We start from the raw sequence: 23,522 nt of genomic DNA on the forward strand, positions 1-23,522 counted from the left end.
TCTCAAAGGAATCTGATGATAAGCAGCAGATAAGTCAATTGTAGAGAACCAACTAGCACCTTTTAGATTGGAAACCATTTCAGTGATCTTAGGTAAAGGAAAGCGATCGATCACAATATTTTCATTCAAATATCTCAAATCGACGCATAAGCGGATCCTCCCATTGCTGCGTCGAGCGATAACCACCGGAGAAATCCATTCTGCATTCTCTATCGGTTCAATAACATCCATACGTACCAACTTCTCCAACTCTTTCGAAACTTCATCCCTTATCATCAAGGGTACCAATCTCACTTTATGAATTTTTGGTATGGCATTCTTCTTCAATACTATTTCATGTTCAAAACCTACCAATTTTCCTAATAGCGTACCAAAGACTTTAGGAAATCTTCTTTCCATTTCCATAGTTAAAGAAACCCCATCACCAACTATTAACACTTTTTCTCTGCTGTTAGAATCCAGGATCATCTGAAGTTTTCCTTGATCTTTCCATCCAAGGACTGATGGCCCCCTTTTTGATACATACAATTTTCCTCTGGTACACCTATTTTTAAAAGAGAATAAGAGCCATCTGAAACCTAGGAGATCAACTTTGTCCCCAGTATAGCTCTCTGGCCGGACATCTGGTTGCGACAATTGTTTTCCTAATTTATTCACAAATGTTGTATTCCACACTTCTTCATTCACAATGGTGAAGGGTGAGCCAGAATCGGCATACATAGTAATTGGAATCCCACCAATTTGCATATCACACATTGGTTTCCCTTTGGTCTCTGCATCAGTTATATTCAGGATAAAGTTTCCATCCTCAGTAACGTCTCTAGATTCCGAGGAATATTCTTCGTTCTCAATTCCTGTGTGAGCATCACTTCCCAATATACACTTGACTATTCTCTTTTTACTCCTGCAGACCTTCGCAAAGTGGCCTACAATTCCACATTTGCTGCATTTCAATTTCAAAGCCGGGCACGACTTAGCATATGCCAGGTGCTCTTTACTGTCACACCTATAACACCTCTTCTCATTGTCATTACTCTGTGATGTTTTCTGTTCCTTCTGTGTTCTACGATTAGTAATTTTGAAAATGTTATCAACACTCCTCTCTGTTGACTTTAATTCTGAAACACACCTTCCAGAAATTTCTGCCTTCCAAGAATGGCCAATATCTCCTCCAGCGGGGAATCACCATTGATCCATAACCTTTCTTGAATAGATTGATTGTTGCCATGCATAACTACTTGATCCCGTATCAAATCATCATGTATAGGACCAAACTTACAGTCAAGAGCCAATTTTTTTAAGTCTGCCACATAGTCATCCACAGACTCCCCCTTTTCTTGTTTCCTTTTGAAAAACTTATAACGAGTAATTCCAACACAAACTTTTGGTGCAAAATATCTGTCAAGATCTTGCATTGCAACATTAAAAACACATATGTCACCACTAAAAGGGCCCTTCTGCATCTTATTATACGTTTTCAAATCAATAGGCCCCAATGAATGTAGCAAGAGTCTCTTCTTCTGTTCTGCAGGCATTTTGTTCTCAAGATCAATGGCTCCTATATAGTTAAAAAAATAATCCTTCCATTCAGTCCATTTAACTGGAGGAGCATTCCCTGCAGCCCAAAATGCTTGTGGTGGAATAATAGTAAAATTAGGTTGTGCAGACTGTGCCATGACACCCACACCTTAATGCACCGTTTAGTAATTTGCACAAAGAGAAAGAGATAAAAAAACATTTCTAAGACCTGTTCCCTTTTTTTTTTTTTAATTTCAAAACTTGGTTCTTTTTTTTTTTTTCCTTCTTTGTTCTTCCTTAATACGCTAATTCCCAAACAGCAGCGTGCCGAACAATGTGCAGAGCGTCTCTGGTTGCTTAGGAGACTCTCCGCTAGTAGACCGTGCCGTAGTGCATGCGTTGTTTCCGTTCCTACGGAAATGCGCTAATTCCTTGGGAGACGCGAAGGAACGCGTCTGTTTCCCTGGATACGACGTGTGCGGGTTAAACGCGCTAAAGCATTATGAGACGTGAGAAGATCACCGTTTCCCTAGTGATGACGGGTGCGCGTTGAACGGCTCGTGGGCCTCAACGATATCCGCTTGCGCGTCTCGTCACTTTCAATTCAGGAAATGTCCAATTTAAATAAAAATCATAAAAATGAAAACCTGTTTGAAGATGGTGTAGACGAAAGCCACGGTAATGAAGATGAGACACACGCATACGCTGAGATCCTTTCTGGACGCTGGTCAAGTCGCGCTTCAACCACTCTCTTCGCCAAATTGTAGTGGTGAAATCCTTGAATGAGATACAGAGCCAAAGAGTTGAAGTAAGAGCTATTTCTTCTTTATTAAGAACGCCAGTACAGTAAAAGGGAACAGGTCTGTACAGCAGTGCGTCCTGGCTCAACTGACTCCAAGAGCATTCCAACGTCGTGGACATTGGAACTCTCTTGCGTCACTAGCCATACATTCCATCAAGGAATGTGCTTACACACACAACACAAATCAATTTCAAATTATTTTAGTACTATTTAAACTGCATTATTTTAAAACCAGAGGCCTAACTGCCAGGCTAAAAAAAAGATTTTACTCAAAAATTCAAGATCAGTATTTCGCTAGATGGGCCTGTGTTCACATCCCTTCCCGGACCTCAATTATTCAGCTGCGTGTATAACAATCCTGAGCCCCCGAGGGGCGCTGTCCAATGGCATATGGAAGTGCCATTGGAAATGAGTAAGAGGTGAAAGAAAACAGACAATCAAGAATGTGGAATCATATGGGTGTCCAAATTAAATCAAATCATTAATCGCTTTAATAATACATTTGTATATACAAAGAAAAGGTCAACAAATGCTTGTCAATCCTTTGAGAGCACAATAAAAAAGCGGTCTATTCACGTGAGATTCCATTAAAAAATGAAACTCAAAATGTCAACTTTCTATATGACATCAGCCAATAACAGTGACTTCAATTCGTATGCTGTATATCCAATTGTCCAATCTATAGATCGTCCATTTCTTCATATTAACTGGTATTTCCAGCTTACACATGGTAGCAATTGATGTGTTATTGTGTTATTGAGCACCATTAAGCCAATATTTTACCACTGAACTGTTTCTGGTATATGCGGCCAGCTTGTAGTCATTGTTGCCATGTCTTTTCCAATATTATGAGTTTTAATGGGTCGGTGCTGGAAACAGAGTGGCCTGAAGGGAAAAAAAATGTCTTCTGTTTTTTATCAAAGAACCTGAGGGGAACTAAAGGGTGCCCTGGCAAGAATAAAAAAATGTCAAGCTTACGCGTTAAGAATTTTCAATTCTATTAAGGACACGGAGGCGAGGATTATGCTTCTCTTTCTATGCTTTATTTTCACACAGCAGCCAATAGGAGAAGATATTGTTAAAGGAAAACATATCCCAGCATTCACAGTATACACAATACAACCATAGAGAACAGAGTATATAAACCAAAGAGGCTAAAGAACTTCCTCTTTCTTTGCGAAATCTCAGTCAGTAAAAGTCAATGAAGTGTATCAACATCAAATCGAACAAGAACACAATCCAAAGATCCAGGAGAACACAGCCACTCCGGATAAGGAATGATGCAACATCCAATCTGATAAAGTCCCCGGAATGAAGAGCTTCAACTCTGATCAACACCTGAGAAGGGAAGAAAACGAAAAACTAATCATAGTATATGTCATAGAACCAATGTCCACAACTTACATGCACTGATAACATCACTGGGTGGGTAAGACAATGAGACATTAAATGAAAACAGTATACTTAACTCGTAAGCAGAGGTCTTATCGTCCACTAGGGGGGGATAATCCTCGACTCCGTGTCCTTAATAGAATTGAAAATTCTTAACGCGTAAGCTTGAATTTTTTTAATTCTATGTCAGGACCGGAGGCTCAGATTATGCTAGTTCAAAGCTGATCAACCACGATTGATGCAATGTCTACAATGGGTTTATGATAGAAAGTCTTAAAAGTAGATTCCGAAGACCAGTCTGCCGCCTTCATAATGTCCTCCAACCTCATGCCTAAATTAAAGGACTTTGAAGCCATAGCTCCACGGACTGAATGAGCTCCAAACATGGAGACATTAATCCTTGCTTCAGAAAGAAGCCATCTGATCCATCTGGCTAAAGTAGCCGACGAGACTGGCTTGAAAGGCTTCTGTAGTGCAATCAACAATTGACCTCTAGGGTCTGCACGAAATTCTTCTGTAGCCGATTCATAGGCCTTTAAACACTGTACTACACATAGTTTGGGATTATGAGGAAAGGAAGGGTAAGACACTGAATTGGTGCCCGTCTTAGTACGTTTGGAGATCGAAAAGGAAACTCCCGTAGGAGAAAAAATCCTGCCCTGCAGATCAAGGGAACGTACATCAGATACCCTCTTGCATGAAATGAGGCATAGTAATAAGGTTAATTTGGCCGAGAGTTGTTTGCGTGAAAGGAATCTGTTGTCCGGCCAAGACGAAATGAACGTAAGAACTACGTTGACGTCCCAAAGGGAAGAATATCTGGGACGCGGGGGGTTCGACAGACGAATACCCCTCATTAATTTGCAGACAATAAGGTGCTCACCAATAGGTTTACCTAAAACTGGTAAATGACCTGCTGAAATGGCGGATCTATAATTATTGATCGATCTGTAAGCTAGGCCTGCAGCTGCAAGTGAAGCCAGAAAATTGACCACTAAACTGACATCAGCGTTAAAGGGATCGGAATCCCGTTCCTCACACCAATGAATCCATCGCTTCCAAGCAGAGGAATACCGCTTGTGTGTATTGGAGGACCAGGCTTGTAGGATGAAACTGGAAGCTTGTTCTGAAATGCATGGAAGGAACCAATGATGCCTGAAATTCTCCAGGCCACCAGGTGTAACTTGCCTTGAACAATCAAGGGGTGCAGGTTCCCCAGAGGGTCCAGGAGAAGGTTGTGAAGAGGAGGGATTAGGAGAGGTGAGTCGCACAGAAGGTCTAGTGCTAAGGGGAATCAGGCTTGAGCCATCCAAAGAGGGGTTATCAACACAATCTCCGTTCTCAGACGTCGGACTTGGAAAAGGACCCGAGGAATCATGCTGAATGGGGGAAAGGCATAAGCTAGATGGGGTGACCAGTCCTGGAGAAAGGCATCGGTGGCCATCGCTTCCGGGATCTGGTCTCCAGCTGAAGAAGAGAGGAAGCTGGCGATTCAATCTCGAGGCAAATAGATCTATCGAGAAAGGGCCCCATTTCTGGTTGAGAGAGGCAAACACTTTTGGGAGCAGCATCCAATCGCTGGAATCCCGCAGGAATCTGGAATTCCAATCCGCCACTGTGTTGCGAGTCCCCGGAAGGTATTCCGCAATCACTGAGATGCGATGTTGGAGGCAATATTGCCAGAAATCCCTGGCAATGCGAGCTAAGGTCTGAGATCTCGTGCCCCCCAGTTTGTTCACATATCTGACCGCGGAGATGTTGTCCATTCTCAAGAGAATGCAACAATCCGTCTTCAGAAGGGAGACACTCCGGATTGCAAAGGTTCCGGCTAAAAGCTCCAGGCAGTTGATGTGGAGGCGGAGCTCCTCCTCCGACCAACGGCCCCCGTGGTCACATCCCCGCAATGGGCTCCCCAGCCCCATCTGCTGGCATCCGATTCCAGAATAACATCCGGGGATGTGCCGAAAATCGCTCGCCCATTCCAGGCCTCCATGTGCTCTAACCACCAGGTTATCTCCGAGTGGACCTCTGGATTCAGAGGAACTAAGTCCGTATAAGACAAGCCCTTCTGGAGGTGAGAAATCTTGAGCCGTTGGAGGGCTCTGTAGTGTAGCGGGCCCGGGAAAATAGCCTGGATCGAGGATGATAAAAGACCCACCATCCTGGCTAAACTCCTCAATGACACTTTCTGACTGGACAAAAGTAGGCGCAATTCCTTCTTGATACTGCGCACCTTCAGAGGAGGGAGGATCAACTGAGCTGTCACCGAGTCTATCTTGAAGCCCAGAAACTCGATCTGTTGCGACGGACGGAGACAAGACTTGGGTTGGTTGATTATGAAACCCAGATCCTGAAGAAGCTAGATCGTCCAAGACAAGTGGACCTGCAGGATAAGGGGGTCCTGAGCCATAATGATCAGGTCGTCGAGGTAAACTATCAGGCGCACACCCCTTGCGCGAAGGGATTCGCCACAGGCCTCATCACCTTGGTGAAGCACCAAGGAGCGGAGGAAAGCCCAAAAGGGAGTACTTGAAACTCGAAGCACTGGCCCTGCCAGAGAAACTGAAGGAAACGCCGGTGAGGTGGGAAAATGGGAACGCTTAGATAAGCGTCCTTTAGGTCTAGCCGCACTAACCAATCTGCTTCTTGCAGTATATCTCTGAGGAGATGTATTCCTTCCATCTTGAAATGTCGGTAGACCAGCCATGCATTGAATTCCTTGAGATTTAGGACCAAACGCGATCCTCCTCCTTTCTTGTCCACCAGAAAAATGGGGCTTAGGAAACCCCTGGGATGGGGGACAGTTTGGCAAATAGCACCCTTCTTGAGGAGCGCTTGCACCTCCAAGTCTATGATGTCTATATCGGAACGGGAAAAATGGGGAAGCGGAGGGGGGGATTGTTGATAAGCGGTCTGGTAAAATTCCAATCTGAACCCTTGAACGGTTTGTAACAGCCAGGGGTCCCTGGATAATTTTTTCCACTCCGTCAAACAAGTTTGTACCCTGCCCCCAAGAACCACCTCGGAAGGGTGGATTATTCTCACCTGAATTTGTGCGATCCTGGGTATCTCCTTGCTGACCTCTGTATGAGTTCTTGCGGTACTGGCCCCTACCTCCTCGGGGACCCCGATGGATAGAAGGTGGAGCTTGATTGTTGCTCTTTGTAGTATCCACAGCCCCTGGACAGGGCATCTCGTCTGGGGCCTTGATAATAAGAGCGGCCAGACGAGCGACCCCGCAGACGTCCGGCTCTCCGAAAAAGAGTCTCTCTGAAGACTTTTTTGAGCGACAGTTGGGCTTTATCCATGGTATTGAAGGTCGCAGCAAATTTGGCCAAGTCCTTAATGAAGGGGGCCCCGAACAGGAGTCCCTGGGCCACCGGGCCCGCTTCAGAGGTGGCGAGTTCAGTGAGCTGAGGGTCGATTCTCATTAGGATAGAGCGTCTCCTTTCTGTCGATAGGGCCACGTTGGCATTGCCTAGATGGCAAATGGCTCTCTGAGCCCACCCTACCAGGATGTCAGGATCGATAGGGGACTGAGACTCCTTGGCTGCGTAAGCCATCTCCAAGATCTTTGCTAGAGGGCCAGAGAGGTCAAGGAGCTTGTCTTGGCAAGAGCGCCAAGCACGGTCTAGGCCCTTTTTGGGGTCCTTAGCCCATTTCCTTAAGAAGGTGACCATCGTAGGATCCACGTCTGGTGTATCCGTGACCTTACCCTCCAAGTCTGGGCGAGGGCACTCAGCGCGAAGCCTGGCCCTCACGTCCTTGTCGAAACCTGCCCTGATATGGTTTTGGAGGTATTCTGCCCCCTCGGGCGGAGGAACCCATCTTGAGGAGCGGGGGTGGACGATCTCCTCCGGGCTGAAGGTCAATACACGAGGGGCTTTGGGAGGCGGGGCTTTAGCGGACTCCGAGTTCTTGCGTTTGCTCGGGCCCGGCCGGACCCCGAGATCCTCCTCAGAATCAGACTCGGATGAAGATTTGGAGGACGTCTGGTCTGAATCTGAACCATAAGCGTCTTGCGCTTGAGAGGAGCTATAACCGTGCTCCTTTTGAATGGAGGAGGACAATTTCCTGAAAATGTCGGAGTGGGCCCAAGTCTTGGCTTTAGCCTTACCTTTGGAGGTAGAGGGCTGGTCAGATAGCGCTTCATCCGAAGGCGCAATGTGGGGCAGCCAACCTTTTTGGCGCGCAAAGCTCTCAAAATGATGGGTGAGGGGCCCCAGAGCCTTCGCCAGTGCCTTATTTACCGAGAGCTGCACGGTATTGTCTAGTGCGCCCACCAAATTATCATCAAGAAACGGAGGCTCATTCCTAAAATATTCCTCGTCCTCATAAGTATATGACTGGGTCATAGTATCTCTGTCACGTGGAACACGTGGATTCTGGGTAGTACAAGACTACAATCAGGGGGAGTGCAAACCCCAGCAGGGATAAAAAACACTGCTTTAAAATAATTTAGAGTGTGGAGGGAGCCAGCCTGCAGCACTCTAGGCAGCGCCTAATCTGATTTATCCAACCCTGGTCACGTGATGTCAGGGCATCAGGGAGTGAGGAAGAGGCGTTCAGGCAAAAACTATAGGCAAAATTGCTGGACAACCCTTGCAAAGGCTTAAGGAATCGTCGCTGGGACCAACTAGGCACTCGCACCGTCTCGTCCTCTGATCGCGCGTTTCATTAAAAAACGGGCGCCAGGAGCAACGAGCAAGCGCGGGTGCGTGTCTTGAGAGGGCGTGCAAGTGAGGAGAGAGAGAGCGCGCGCGCGTCAGGCCGCAGGAAAAACAACAGCCGAAACCACCTCAACCTACGGAGAAATATCTCCGCGTCAGGAATGACCCGACACACTCCCGCTCCCACTCCACAGAAAATATGCCGCGCGACTAAACACAGCGCGCATAGCAACACCGTCAGAGAAACAATGGTAAAGAGGTAAAGCACTTAACTGGCTGCGGAAGCAGCAAAGAAAGAGGAAGTTCTTTAGCCTCTTTGGTTTATATACTCTGTTCTCTATGGTTGTATTGTATATACTATGAATGCTGGGATATGTTTTCCTTTAACAATATCCTCTCCTATTGGCTGCTGTGTGAAAATAAAGCATAGAAAGAGAAGCATAATCTGAGCCTCCGGTCCTGACATAGAATAGTGAATCCCTTGGCAGGATTTAGTAGTGCATGTCCATAATAGACTGAATGAAAGACGCTCAGGTAAAACCAAAGGTGATGGTAAATTGGGGCTGTCTGTTCTCATGAAGTAGAAGACATAAAAACTGAGTAACATCTTTGAACGAATGCAGACAGGAGGTCTCGAAAGGGCACTAGGAAAGGATAAGCAAAAAAACTAAAAGGTGCTTCTAAATTAATGTTTGTTCTGTGGTAAATCCGGCCATTTTTTCCAAAAGATTGCAGAAAAAAGCCAAAATGAAATTTGAAATAAAAAATGCCAGCTGCGGTAACAGCAGAGACAAAGTATGAAGGGCATCTAGAAACGAGAGAGCTTGTTAGGATCTACATGCACGCTGGTTAGCTGTACATAACAGCACAGCCAACACTTTATAAAGAGCTGTTGCTGTTGTTTACTATTCCAATGTTTATGTGTTTACCAGACAACTAAGATCGAGTAGTGGGTTTGTTAGGTTGAAGGATTAAAGGCAACATCATTGATATTGGATTTGCTCGTAGTTTAGCAATAACACCTGTGCGCATCAAAACCCTAAAGTGATTGACAAAGTTGATGGAACCGTGATATCTTCTGGACCTACCTGTTGTCACACCTAAGAGATTGCTCTTACTTGTTTTGGGACACACTTTGAAACAGTACACTTTAATGTGATTGATGCCCCTCAATTCTCCGTCAGGAGCAGAGGCATATATTATGCTTTAATTTCCTTCAAAGTATGAGTCAGAAGGTCCCCCTAAAAACTTAAGTCAAAATGTAGTTATATGTAGGAATTGATACTGAAAAACAGAAATTCGCTAGTTATGCAGGTGCGAGTTATGAATTGTGCTCCTCATCTTAACCTGAAAATGTCAGTAGTTTATTTTAGTTTTAATGAGTAACCATAACTAATTTAACTAGATTTTTATAACATATTCTTAAGGCGTTATAACCAAAGCTAACCATACCTTCATTGTAACCTTGTTTTTTCACAGTTTTTATTTCATCAAACACTACAGCTGTGCGCTGCAGGATTGAACTAGAGCCTGATCAAAGGCCCAATTCCTACAGGTGGTTAACACTAGCTCATGGCTTTTGCCCTTGCATGCCTGGGGTTTGGCCCAAGGGCCTCAATCGCAGTGGATTTGGAGTGGGATTTGCAAACCTGCAATAGATAATGAGAGAAAAAGCTTCCATGCCCATTGCTGTGTCCCTATTTTTTATTGGATTTTTGTAAATCCACAAACAATCTGCAGAGTAAGAGTTCAGATACCTCTTTCTTTATTTCTGAGTTTGACAAGTCGGCTTGAGGTCTACCACAATCACTTTTCTAGTGCCAATTTCCTGAAAATGTCCTTGAGTAAAGGTCTAATTTCATCCCAAATTTGGTATAATTCCAGTCATCCGTTCTTCATGGAGATCCATCAAAAGCTTCCTGATGGAAAATAGAGTGAGAGGCACAAGGAGGGTTTTAGTAGACAGGGAAACCAGATGTATGTGCGAATGAATGGGCCAGAAGAGATGCTCTGCAACTGTATTGATTGTCTGGGAAATGTGAAGCGGGCCAATCGATCTAGGTCTGAACTTCACATGATATCCCGGAGGATGTAATGACAGGTGGAGGGCTAAACTGAATCCTCAACTTTATAATTGGGAGTAAATCATTGATGACGGTCAGCAGGATGTTTATAGGTTCTCTCTGCAGCGTTCAGATGTTTGGCAATCTGTTTTTGGATTTCATGAATGGACAAGAGAAGAGCTTTGACTGAGGTTACTGTTCTTAATGGTTCATGAGTGGGCGGCATCCTAGGGTGAAATCCATACGAAAAATACAATGGTGATGACTGCAAGTTACCTATTGTATACACATTCTGCAGGTGGGATCCACCTTCCCCAACCATCTTGATACTATATGACTAAGAGACATTGATCTATGGCTAAGGTTTCTCCTATTTAACCATCGGACTGCGGGCGATTACTGGTGGATTTGTATGAGTTCACTTCTAGAATGTTCAATAAAACAGAACAGAATTTAGAAGTAAATTGCATATCTTGATCTAACACAATATTAGTAGGGAGGATGGGTAGACAAACTATCTCTTGTGTGACTTGTTTTGCCACTGATTGAACCGCGGGAACTGATGCTACAGGACTAGAGAGACTTTGTATATTGAATATGTGTTGTAATAGGTAAGTCAGCAATAAAGCAATAAAGCTCATTCAGATGGTTGACTATGGCTGAGTTGGAGTAAGAAAAAGTTGTAATAGACTTACACATTTTCAATATGACTTCTTAACATGTAAACAAGTAACACAAATTCTTATGTATCCTTCGATAGTTTTTCTTACATGTGGGCAACAGAAAAAATGTACAAGCAACACGTCAACACGTGGAAAACCAGGATAACCAGATAAAGGAGCATTGTGACACACTTGGACTATTCATTCTAGAGCTCCTTTATTGAAATTAACAGTTTCATCTGCCTGTACAGCGAGCCATATTGAACAAATCTTAAATGTGCTTCTTCCAGTAACCATGTTTGTTGAGAAATGTCTTGTTGAGCTTCCTTTACAGCTGCCGGATCTGTGTCTGATGTTAAGGATCTGGTGTGAAAACAATAACAGATTTGTGCCAAACGTGTTTCCTCAAAGTCTTTGCATTTCACAATGAAAAATCTGCTTTACTGTGTCTATTTCATGATCTGTAATTGATGTGAAAAAGGAAGATCATAATGCAAGGGATTGGAGCACCAGGCTATACATCACATGTCACATGTGGAGGTAGAGTATTTGCTTTTTTCTTACCAAAGGCATCCCCAAATTATTGAAGGCACTGAATTTCAATGAAGAATGGCATGCAAACCTATGAATATAACAAACAATCAATGTCCATATCATAATATGTAAGGGCACACCTCTAGCCCATAGCCCTATTTGTGCAGAATAAAGCCATGTATTCATCCTGAAACTTCTAACTTCTTGGAGTCTCTCAATTTAAAGCACAGTCTTAACTCTGTGTCCTTAATAATTTTGAAACTTTCCTTCACAATAGCTAGGAATTATTTTAACTGATAGTTAAATATATATATAAAAAAAATCCCTTTCAGGGTTAGAGTGACACACATAAATTATGCAAAAAAGAAGAATAGAGGACTCTGGGTAGTTCCCAAGTTTAGGTGGAGAGCAGCTCTAGTAAAGAGCACCCTGCAACACCAGCGCCACTCTAGATTTGCTCACCTCAAATGTCTGTTTATCTAGCAAAGTTTTTTAGCATTGGATCAGCACAGTGCTATCCATGCCGAGCTAGATAGTGACAAAGTCTTTTGCCATTTGTACAGCAAACTCTTTAAGCATAGGTGTGACACAGTGTCAACCTTGCCGAGCTGTAAAATGACAAAAGCCATTTACCACTCCAGGCACAGTATTACAGCTTTGGATTGATAAAATACTGTCCAAGCCAACCTGGAATGAGTAAAAGCAACCCCTGACACGTGTTTCGCTCTCTTTAGAGCTCATCAGAGAGGTTTAGCTTTGTCCAGACACAAGGGAGCACCCAGTATAAGTCAAAATAAATCCCTTTCAGGGTTAGAGTGACGCATAAATTATGCAAAAAAGAAGAATAGAGAACTCTGGGTAGTTCCCAAGTTTAGGTGGAGAGCAGCTCTAGTAAAGAGCACCCTGCAACACCAGCGACACTCTAGATTTGCTCACCTCAAATGTCTGTTTATCTAGCAAAGTTTTTAAGCATTGGATCAGCACAGTGCTATCCACGCCGAGCTAGATAGTGACAAAGTCTTTTGCCATTTGTACAGCAAAGTCTTTAAGCAACGTCATGACAAATCTGACAGTGTACCGTTTACCTGTCTGTATCTGTGCAATTATATTTTGGAATGCTTGTATTCTCTGCGTATTTTGACTTGCTAGTGCTTTTTGAGTATTTAGTATTGCCCCTAAATACTGTTGTATTTGCGCAGGTTGTAGTTGCGACTTTTGGTAATTTATTGAGAACCCTAGCGTGTGCAGGGTTTGTAGTATGTAATGCATATGGTTTTGGCATTGCATATGACTGTTTGATTTTATTAGCCAATCGTCCATAACCTATTTAGATATGGAAAGACATGTATATGTTGTCTTCTTAGGGAGGCTGCGACTACCGCTAGGCACTTTGTGAATACCCTTGGAGCTGTTGTTATTCCGAAGGGTAACACTTTGAACTGATAGTGCTTCCTTGAATGACAAACCTGAGATATTTTCTGTGCGCCGGATGGATGGGTATATGAAAAAAGGCATCCTTGAGATCTAATGTTGCCATCAAATCGTGTATTTGGAGTAGTGGGATAACATCCTGGAGAGTTACCATGTGAAAGTGTTCTGACAGGATGTAAAGATTGAGGGTCCTGAGATCTAATATTGGCCTTAGAGTGCCATCTTTTTGGGGAATGAGGAAATACAGTGAGTAAACTCCCGTCCTTGATTTGTGGCACAGGTTCTATTGCTTATTTGAGTAATAGAGATTTGACTTCTTCCTGTAACAGAGTGATATGGTCTGTGGATAGTTTGTGTGGTTTTGGTGGAATGTTTGGTGGAGTTTGCATGAATTCTAGGCAATAGCCATTGCGGATAATTGATAATACCCAATTGTCTGTGGTAATGTTTTGCCAATTGGTGTGGAACGTTTGCAGTCTCCCTCCCACAGGGGAGGTGTGGAGTGGAAGGGAATGAAACAAGTCACTGTTAACTGTGTTGTGAGGCTTGTTTAGGTGTTTGATATTTCACTCTACCTCTGGGGTACTGGCCTCTATATGTGCTCTTAAAAACACCTTGTTGGTATTGAGGTTGGTAGGCCGGTTTTGGCTGCGATGTGGATGCCGCTGCAGTTTGAACACCTCTAAACTGGGGTTTCCGAAAGGATCCCCTGTATTGTGTGGTGTATAGTGCACCCATGGCTTTTGCTGTGTCTGAATCCTTACGCATTTTTTCAATTGCAGTGTCCACCTCTGGCCTGAAAAGCTGTTTTTTGTTGGACGGTGTATTCAACACCACTTGTTGGATTTCGGGTTTGAACCCCGAGGACCTGAGCCATGCATGCCTCCTGATTGTTACAGCAGTGTTGATGCTCCTGGCCGCTGTGTCTGCTGAGTCTAGGGCAGACCTAATCTGATTGTTGGTGATGGCTTGCCCTTCTTCCACTATCTGCTGTGTCCTCTTTTGATGTTCTTTGGGGAGATGCTGGATTATATCTTTCATCTCCTCCCAATGGGCCCTGTCATATCTAGCCAACAACGCATGTGAGTTGGCTATTCTCCACTGGTTGGCTGCCTGGGATGCCACTCTTTTCCCTGCAGCAACTCATTTTCTACTCTCTTTGTCTGATGGGGGCACATCACCTGACGACTGTGAGTTTGCCCTCTTCCTGGCAGCACTTACCACTACTGAGTCTGGAGGAAGTTGCTGAGTTATATAGACAGGATCAGAGGGAGGTGGCTTGTATTTGTTTTCTACTCTAGGAGTTAATATTCTTGCTTTGACAGGCTTGCTAAATATTTGATCACCATGTTTTAGCAGGCCCGGGAGCATAGGGTGCAACTGGTATGTTGTATGTGTGGAAGAGAGTGTATTAAACTAAAAATCGTCCTCCAATGGTTCAGTGTGCATGGTGACACTATGGTATACTGCAGCCCTAGTGGTGAAGGCTTAGAGGGATAGCAATCAGGGTCATTGTCGGGAATGGGGTCTGGATCATAAAGATCCCATGGGTCCACATTGTCTTGCTGCAAATCAAATGACTGTGATGGTGACTGCATTGGTTTAGGACTGGTAGTAGGAGAGATATGCAGGTGTGGAGAATGAGGAGGACAAAATTGAGGAGGCGGAGATTTGTCCTTTGTCTTTGGCACTTTAGCTGGAGGCTGTGTAGTGTCCAATTCCTCCTGAAAGGCTAATTTCCTCTTAGGTTTTAGAGGAGGTGCTGTTACACTTCTGCCAGTTTCTTTATGGATATGATTCCTGGCTTGCCTTTCATCCATTACTTCCAGTATTGGCTGTATTTGGGAGTCCTCCTCAGTAGTTTTATGGCTTTCTTTGAGTGTCTTAGAAAGTCGATGCTCCTCAGTGTAACCTGCTCTTTTCGGCTCAGGAGCTGGCTTTTTCTGTATAAAAAAAGATGGCGTTGTGGATGGTCTGGGCTCCGAAAGGGACTTCCAAACTTTCGACTCAGAAGAGGGGTGTTTGCTCGAGTCGGAGATGGAGCTTTTGGTCAACTCCGATGGCTTCGGAGGAGTGGCCTTTTTCGGTGCCGAACCGGGGGTTTGGTCACCGGGTGTCTTCTTTCGGGTCGAGCCATGGCCTTCCGGCAGTGGCGTCCCCAAGGCCTTATATTTCGGTTTAGATGGTACAGGGGCAGGCGTACTTACATGCTGTCCTGCCGTGACTGGTCTGTCTTCCTCGGATTCCTGGTCAGAGTCGGATCCTCGAACGGAGACTGCTGTCTGCATAATCTCTTCCTCCTCGACGTCAAGATGTTCGGAGCTCTTTGATGCCCTCTCGAGCCATCGTGCTCTTCTGTCCCGAAGTGTCTTTTTTGATCGGAAGGATCGGCAGGCCTCGCAATTTTCGTCCTGATGATCTGGGGAAAGGCAAAGATTACAGACGAGGTGTTGGTCTGTATAAGGGTATTTATCGTGGCACTGAGGACATAATCGGAATGGAGTCCGATCCTTGAGTCTTCCACGTGGTCAGCCCGACGAGGCCCGAGTTGGGTGTGCGCGGCCCGAAGCGAAGGGCGAGTAGAGATGTCTGCTCCGACGGTACCGAAGTGTCGATAGAAGATGTAACGCAATCAATACAATACAGTCGAAAAATTAAGCGTTTTCAAAGTTTTCCAAATCGAACTATCGGAGCGAAAGGAAACACGTCCGAACCCAATGGCAGAAAGAAAACAATCTAACATGGAGTCGATGCCCATGCGCAATGGAGCCGAAGAGGATGAGTCACTCGATCCCGTGACTCAAAAACATTTCTTATAAGAAAAACAACTTGTATCACTCTCAGCCCAACACTAGATGGCAGAAGTAAATGCCAAGCATGTGTATCTGCAGCTACACATGCCATCGAACATATATATCTATATACATATATATATCTTTCTTACAGAGCGGTAGTGGTAGTAGCCACTCTGTAGTTATAGCTAGGATTCCAGGATTCCCAGGTATAGGACTTCACTAATAACTTTGCCCCCGTTTGACAAATCTCCACAAATCTTTCTAGACTTATAACCTTTTCTACATTGGTGGGGGATGGAAATTTGGCATGATTATACATTATGGTGTGCAGATGACCCTTTTAGGTACTACAGATAAGTAGAATAATTAATGTTTTAAGTTATAAGGCAGTTTATCTTAGTAATATCTATTGTTCTGGAAGTTTCAAGTATTTCGCAAAACTACAGCGGAACTTAGTGATGACAAGGCATTATGTTATTGACTAGTGGCTGACTTTATTAAAGTTAAAGGCAGCCATGTTGTTTTTATTACACTTTGGCTGTTTTCTGCATTACTCCCTTTGATATAGGTAAGCATTAGGTTTTTATTTTTTTCCCTACCTATTACCCCCTTTTAAAGTGTTAACAGGTAGGAAATATTATTTATATGTTTCAATATATTTTGTTTATAGGAAGCACTGTACTTAAAAAAAAAACAAATAAATATACAAAAAATGTACTGTACTACAATATATTGTACGTATATAGTGTACTAGAGTGAATTTTTTATTTTTACATATTTAATTCTTTAGAAAAAAGTCTACGGAGTACAGCTGAAATACTTACAAATTTCTATGCTACTTATTATTTTTGTATTTAAATAGCGCGGTTCTCCATAATATGCTGTAAAAATATATTGAAAAATATGAATATGTTTTTCTACCTAGGAACATTTTAATATAGTGGTAATAGGTAGGGAACATCAATAAAAACTCACTCCTTAGCAGTATATAAGACCCTAAACCAGAATGCAGCGAAAGTGTGCTGAAAACTATGTGAGTGACTTTTACATTTTGTAAAGACAGCTGTTAGCCAATCTACTGCTTTGGCACTGGCATGTACCGTGGTGTACCGCAACGTTACTACAGCATACTGCGGCACACCGTATATCTAAGTAGTTTAACATTTATAACTTTAACACTACCTAAACTATTTAAACCTACTACCAACAATTACCACTTACACCTCATAATCTATATTCTTGCCACATTACATCTACATCCATTCACCCACTTTCATGCTGTCTGTCTTAAGTACCACACTCCACTCTATGCCACTCCACTCTACATTATTACACTTTACTCTACATCACTCCACTATCCACCACTCCACTCTATGCCACTCCACTCTACATTATTACACTTTACTCTACATCACTCCACTATCCACCACTCCACTCTACATTATTACACTTTACTCTACATCACTCCACTATCCACCACTCCACTCTATGCCACTCCACTCTACATTATTACACTTTACTCTACATCACTCCACTATCCACCACTCCACTCTAAGCCACTCCACTCTACATTATTACACTTTACTCTACATCACTCCACTATCCACCACTCCACTCTATGCCACTCCACTCTACATTATTACACTTTACTCTACATCACTCCACTATCCACCACTCCACTCTAAGCCACTCCACTCTACATTATTACACTTTACTCTACATCACTCCACTATCCACCACTCCACTCTATGCCACTCCACTATACATTATTACACTGTACGCCACTCCACTCTATGCTAATCCACTGTACGCACCTCCATACACAGGGCCTCAGTACGAGTTTGGTGGCCAGTTTAGACAGCCCACCGAACTTCAGATGGGAGGTTGCCGCTATACTGGCTACCTCCCTGCTAGGCCCATTAAGAGTTTCCCCCTACATCAGAGGGCAGAAACCGGAGTTTCTTCCTGCTGGCCTAGCAGGAAACAGCCTACAGCATTGTCTCCGGCTCGTAATTGAGCCGGCGGCAATGCTGTAGTGCGTAGGGTGCACCAGCACCCTCTCAATGTTTACTGTCTGCAAAGAAGACAGTGAACATTGCGACGGTGCTGGCCACGGGGGACCCCTGCACTGCCAATGTAAGTGCAGGGGCAATGCATGGGCCCCCCTAGGGCCCCCTGCACCTGTTCTCCACCAGCCTTTTCATGGTGGTGCTACCGCCATGAAATGGCTGGTACACTGCACTGGTGGATTAGGAGCAACACACATGCCAGACCCCCGGGATCTCTGATCCTGGCGGTCCCATGACCGCCATGGTCAAAATATGGCGCTCGGACCACCGCAATGGAGGCGGTCTGACTGCCACTGTGAGTCTAGAGGTCTAGTGACCGCCAGACTCGTAATCAGGGCGACAGTGTATTCAACTAAGTAGCCACACTACATTTCCTGCAACTCGCTACTCCATCACGCACTCCGTTCTCACAAAAGATGTGCTTTAAAACGCAATAACTATTATCCTAAATACTATTATGTTAGATGGCAAGTGATAATATAAAAGGGTATAATCAGTGAATGCAGAAGACGCGAGTTATAGTTAATATAGTGTGGCTACAAGTTGAGTATAGTGTGTATGGAGGTGCGCGAGTTATAATAATTGGAAGGTGCTGCGTAAATTACAAATTAAAGGTAAAAGACTAAATTTTACAATTTTTGTGTAGTTCAAGTTTAGTTTGTAGATAAACAATAAATAAAGTCATATTAATCTCAATGTGGGGTAAAGTATAAATTTAAGGTATAAATATAACTTTAGAATTTGTAATGTTTGTGCATCTTAGGTTTGGCTTGTATAGAAAGAATAAATAAGGTTGTCCTAACTATAACAAAGGTTTAACTTTTGGTACTGTTCCACACCCCATGCTATTATCTTCCATCAATACCCTCAGTATCACTGGCTCTGGTGAGAAAGGCAAGACTTCATCTGTTTCAAAGTAATCCAATATCCACTCTTTCCATTGCCAATTGGTGTCATCCCCAAGGCTTAGTCCTGGAATCTCTATTATTCTCTCTCTCTATACCAGTGTTTCCCAAACTGTGGTCCGCGGACCCCCAGGGGTCCGTGACACATTCCCAGGGGGTCCGCAGGCCTGGGATGACAGAAAGATACTTCTCCAACTGAGGCCTGACAGAAACACCTTTGTGTTTTTATTTGTGCAGCAGTTGTTAAAGCACTTCAAAGTTCCTTGTAAATCAAGCAACTTTCAAGTGAAAATAAAAGTGTCAAGATAGCTTTGGTGATTAATGTACCTGCTGGAGAGAGATGGGAGTTTTGTCTAGTGGCAGTTTCTAAGGTGTTTCTAAGGCAGATGGTTAATGTGCCTGATGCAGAGAATGTGTATCATGCAAAGAAAATTATTTTATGTGCATAGCACAGTGGGTTACTGCTTCTGCCACATAGATTATTTTGTTACTGTGCAGTTCATAAATTACAATCGTATTCTAGCACAGTCAGCTATGAATTGCCATCAGAGAGTTGTATGCAAACTGCATGGCACAAATTAGAAAGTTTCTTTTTTCTCTGCCTTTCACTATCCTTATGCTGCTAAAAATAAAAGGTTTGCTTGCGTAGAAATACATTCTTACTAAAGGCAGCGCTAACCACTGTGTTATGTTCTGAATCCTCAGTTTGTGCTTCTCCAGACCATCACTCTTAGAAAAGGCCTACCAGTGAGGATGACATGTGAATTCTGCACCTTGTAGTCACTGGAAAAGTGCTCCAAAACCCTACACTGGTATGCGAGGTGCTATGAAATAAATGAATTACATGTGACAGATAAGCTGTGGAAACTTGAGAGGTCCTTATGGTTTTACTTCCTTTCCCCACCACATATTTATGTGAAAAAGCTTTCTCAGATATTATATCCCTAAAAAATAAAAACAGAAATCACTTGGGAAATGTAGAATCTGACATGAGGAGTCAGCTTCCCTAAATAAAACCAAATAATGAAAAGTTAATCACCAAGATGCAGCAGCAAACTTCTCTTTAAATTGTTTTGATGTCTGCATACGTTTTCAATATAAAATAATTATATCATTAGTAATTAAAGTATTTGTTTGGTGTGTACTTGTTTGTGTATTTTTTGTGAATTACTGTTTTAATGTTTGAAATTTAAATTGTACAAATTGTTTGGGGGTCCCCGGCTTCCAGTAATGATTCAGTGGAGTCCTCGGGAGTCAAAAGGTTGGGAACCACTGCTCTATACAACTCCCCTTGCTGTTATTATCTCATAATTCTTTAATCCAGCATTTCCCAAGGTCGCAAGCCGATTACTGGTGGGTTGCAAAAGTCCAAACAATAAAAAAAAAGATGCCTTAACATTATGTTTTTATCTTGTCACATTTACTGCACTTCAAGATTCAGGTTAAATGGCAGGCTATGTCTTCTGACAAATGGCATCTTATTTCTTAACATGGGGTTTGGTGTTTACAAACGTCCCTCACTTAGAAAAAGAAAAGAAACGTTAATTATGTGACAGCCTTGCTGGGGGGTACAGGGAGTGTGAAAGGAAAGGCTGTAATTTTTGTAACACACAACAAAATGTAAATAACTGTACAAGTTCAGGAGTTAGGAAAGCACAAATGCACTTTCTTTTTTATAATTCTGCAGTGTGATGGAAACAAAGATTTTATTAGGATCATAACAAATCAAGACACTTTACTCGGTGATGCACAAATGATAAATATTCAGTGAAACCTGATTTCCACATAAGATCATTTGTATGCAGTATAGCTTTATTAATAAAACTGTATGTCTGTGCAAATTTATTGGCCATTTTAATGAAAAATGTGCGGACTGTATATGAAAGTGCACTACTGTTACATTAAAGCTAGGTGGATGGGAAAGTTTGTTGTTCTATAAAGCTACACAGGACACAGACGTTTGTTCTTCTAAACATTAAGTTGTGGTTCTAAAAAGTTTGGGAAGTGCTGCTTTAGTCAGTAGTGTAAGTACATATATTGTTTTTTTCTTCATACATCAACATTTCTAACTCATACTATTCACAAATATGTAAATCCTTCCATATTCTCAGTTTCTCATTTAACCGCCTTATTGTACAACAGTTATGATCTTTGTGTTGTGTGCTGATGCTTCCTATAAATCAATAAGTAAATAATTCTCCCTCAACTGGCTGCCAGCCCTTACAACTCCCCAGAGCCGTCTGGCTGGCTTGCCTTTGCCCTCACTCTCCTGACATTTCTTCCGGTGCACTGTATCGATCATGCTCTGCAAGTCACACTCACACATACTTTCAGAGTGTTACCCATCTACCACTGGGGGCTGTTTTACTCCTCCCCTAGGTGGGTCCAAAAGCAAACAGCCTGCAACTGTCAGAGAAAGATGGTCCTGCTCAGGGGCTATGATTGTGTACGCCAGCTCCATCGGTGTCTAGTCCTCCACTTACTCAGTAAAGTTGTGCTTGATTGATCCGCCACTGAGGAACAGGTGGTGCTCTGGAATCTGACTGGGTAGACCTCCAACAGCAGGAGCGTAAAGGAAAAGGTTCTGCCTTGTTTCAATACAGGTAGCCTATCAACGCTATCAGACCCCGCCTGCACCTGTCAGGACCTTTACCCTGCAGCTCTTTAAACCCAGAGCAGTTTCATCCATGTGGTACTGCTTAGTTGGGAGCACACACTTGGTATAAGGCAACACAAACTTGGTATAAGGGAACACAAACTTGTGATATTAAATGCAGAAATGTAGGGCCTAATTTACTGTTTGGCGGATGGGGTTACTTCATCACAAATGTGACGGATATTCCATCCGCCGTATTACGATCTCATTAGATTCTCTGGGAATCGTAATACAGTGGCCAGAATATCAGTCACATTTGTAACAGAGTAACCCGTCCCCCAAACAGTAAATCAAGACCCTAGTGTCACTATCAGCTCTATGGGGACTCTAGGAGAACATGTTTTGGGCTTTATGTGATCTGTACCAAGAACGGGAATACAGTTAAGCTCTTACAGCATTATATATATAATTCCCAGTGATACACAAGAAGGATATTGCAGAAAAACTCCCATTGCTCAGTGGACCATGGGCCAACAAAAAACAATATATATTCACTTTTTTTTTTCTTTGCAAACCTTCGCAAAGCTCCCAACGCATCTTCCCAAGCTTTTCATGCAACCAGTGCAGCTGGGTTTTAAAGTCCCACTGAGACAGAACTACTATGCTGAAAACGTACAAGATGGTTAGTGCCCAGGTACTTGAGAGCTTTGAGAGTCACACTCTGGAATGAGGAGGTGACCCCTACCAGAAGAGGCCTTGTGTGGTACTGCAAAGCAGGCAAAGAGCAAACAACTTTGTCCTGGTCGATCTACGGATTTAATCCCCATTCTTTAGGTTATTTCCGGTAGACATAAAAGAGTGGGCACACAAGACTTGGGCACTCACTGCAAATTGGGCAGAATAGAGCACGGTATATACAGCAAATAGATATTACTGTGTTACAGGAGTATGAGGTATTTTCTTGAGGTAATCACCTCTTATTCAGAGTTTTCACGTCAAGAACAAGGCATACTACGCAGAATCAGTATTTAATACACTAAGGGCCTGATTTAGAGTTTGGCAGATGTGGTCACTCCATCACAAACGTGACAGATATCCGTCCGCCATATTATGATCCCATTATATTCTACGGGAATTGTTATACAGTGGATGGGATTCCCTCCCGTTTGTGATAGAGTAGCCCTTCCAGAAAACTCAAAATCAGGCCCTCAATTCCTCAGGTTTTGCCTTTTTTTTACAGGCCTCTTCCTTTGATAAATTTCGTGAGGTTTGACCTGCCAGAATCAGGGGAAACCTGTGAGAGTGATAATTATCACACAACTCGTAGTTCGAATCCCTGTGCAGCCGTGTACTTGCAGAGGGATTGGAACTCAACCCTTAACTTGTAATGAGGGCTCGAGCAGGGAAGCTCCAGAGCACATGGTCAGCCCGGGCACTCAAGTAACCACTGCGTACTTGTTATGGGACAGTTATCGGAGAACTTCTTTAGTTGAAGTTGAAAACATACGGGACATGCGAAGGAGGTGAAAGGAGGCTAAATATACAGAAGTAATTCAGGATATGCTTGTTCGCTAGAAAAACTAAAACGTTTAATAACTGAAATGAGTATATTTCTAGAGTCAAGGCATATGAAGACAACTTTCTGCATGAATACAATAGTACACCTGCCACAAACACCCCTCTGGAAACATAATTTATATCACAACAACCACTGATCACACGCACAAAGTGATTCCGTGACTGCAAAGCGAGCAATCTGCAAAATCAAAGGCTTTGCGACTGCAGATTCATTGATCTCAAGGTACAAAATCCACTTTGCGAGTCAAAACATTAATTCAGACTCGTGAAATGGCTTGTGTGACCCTTCCTGACACGCAGATAGGAGGAGGCATGGAGGGGCATTCCATTGATACTTGTCACTTTCAATGCAATGTATCATTGGTTTGTGAGCTCAGCTGTGGTCTGAAACCATTAAAATGTTACAGATTCCTGACTTGGGGTGGTCACCACTATGCAGTGGAACCTGGACCTGTGGACATCTTCCAGTCTAAGAATACTGGTGCCTGGCCTCGGCTGAGCAGACAT

The 23,522-nt window shown here is 43.2% G+C and overlaps 1 protein-coding gene across 3 annotated transcripts in view; it reads right to left on the bottom strand.

Annotated features, from left to right (window-relative positions):
- Positions 1 to 3,351: 3,351 nt before the first annotated feature.
- The window catches only part of LOC138303544 (zinc finger protein 250-like), an 87,507-nt gene continuing 67,336 nt past the window's right edge, over positions 3,352 to 23,522 (bottom strand). For 2 of the 3 annotated variants that reach the window (XM_069242782.1, XM_069242781.1), the window contains exon 6: positions 3,352 to 3,658. In XM_069242782.1, coding sequence (XP_069098883.1) covers positions 3,642 to 3,658 — 17 coding nt within the window. In that variant the 3' untranslated portion in view covers positions 3,352 to 3,641. Of the gene's footprint in view, positions 3,659 to 11,361; positions 11,471 to 23,522 lie in introns of those variants that run through there. The other variant, XM_069242783.1, reaches the window with a different exon arrangement.

Source organism: Pleurodeles waltl, chromosome 7, assembly GCF_031143425.1.
Source record: "Pleurodeles waltl isolate 20211129_DDA chromosome 7, aPleWal1.hap1.20221129, whole genome shotgun sequence".
Taxonomy (NCBI): domain Eukaryota; kingdom Metazoa; phylum Chordata; class Amphibia; order Caudata; family Salamandridae; genus Pleurodeles; species Pleurodeles waltl.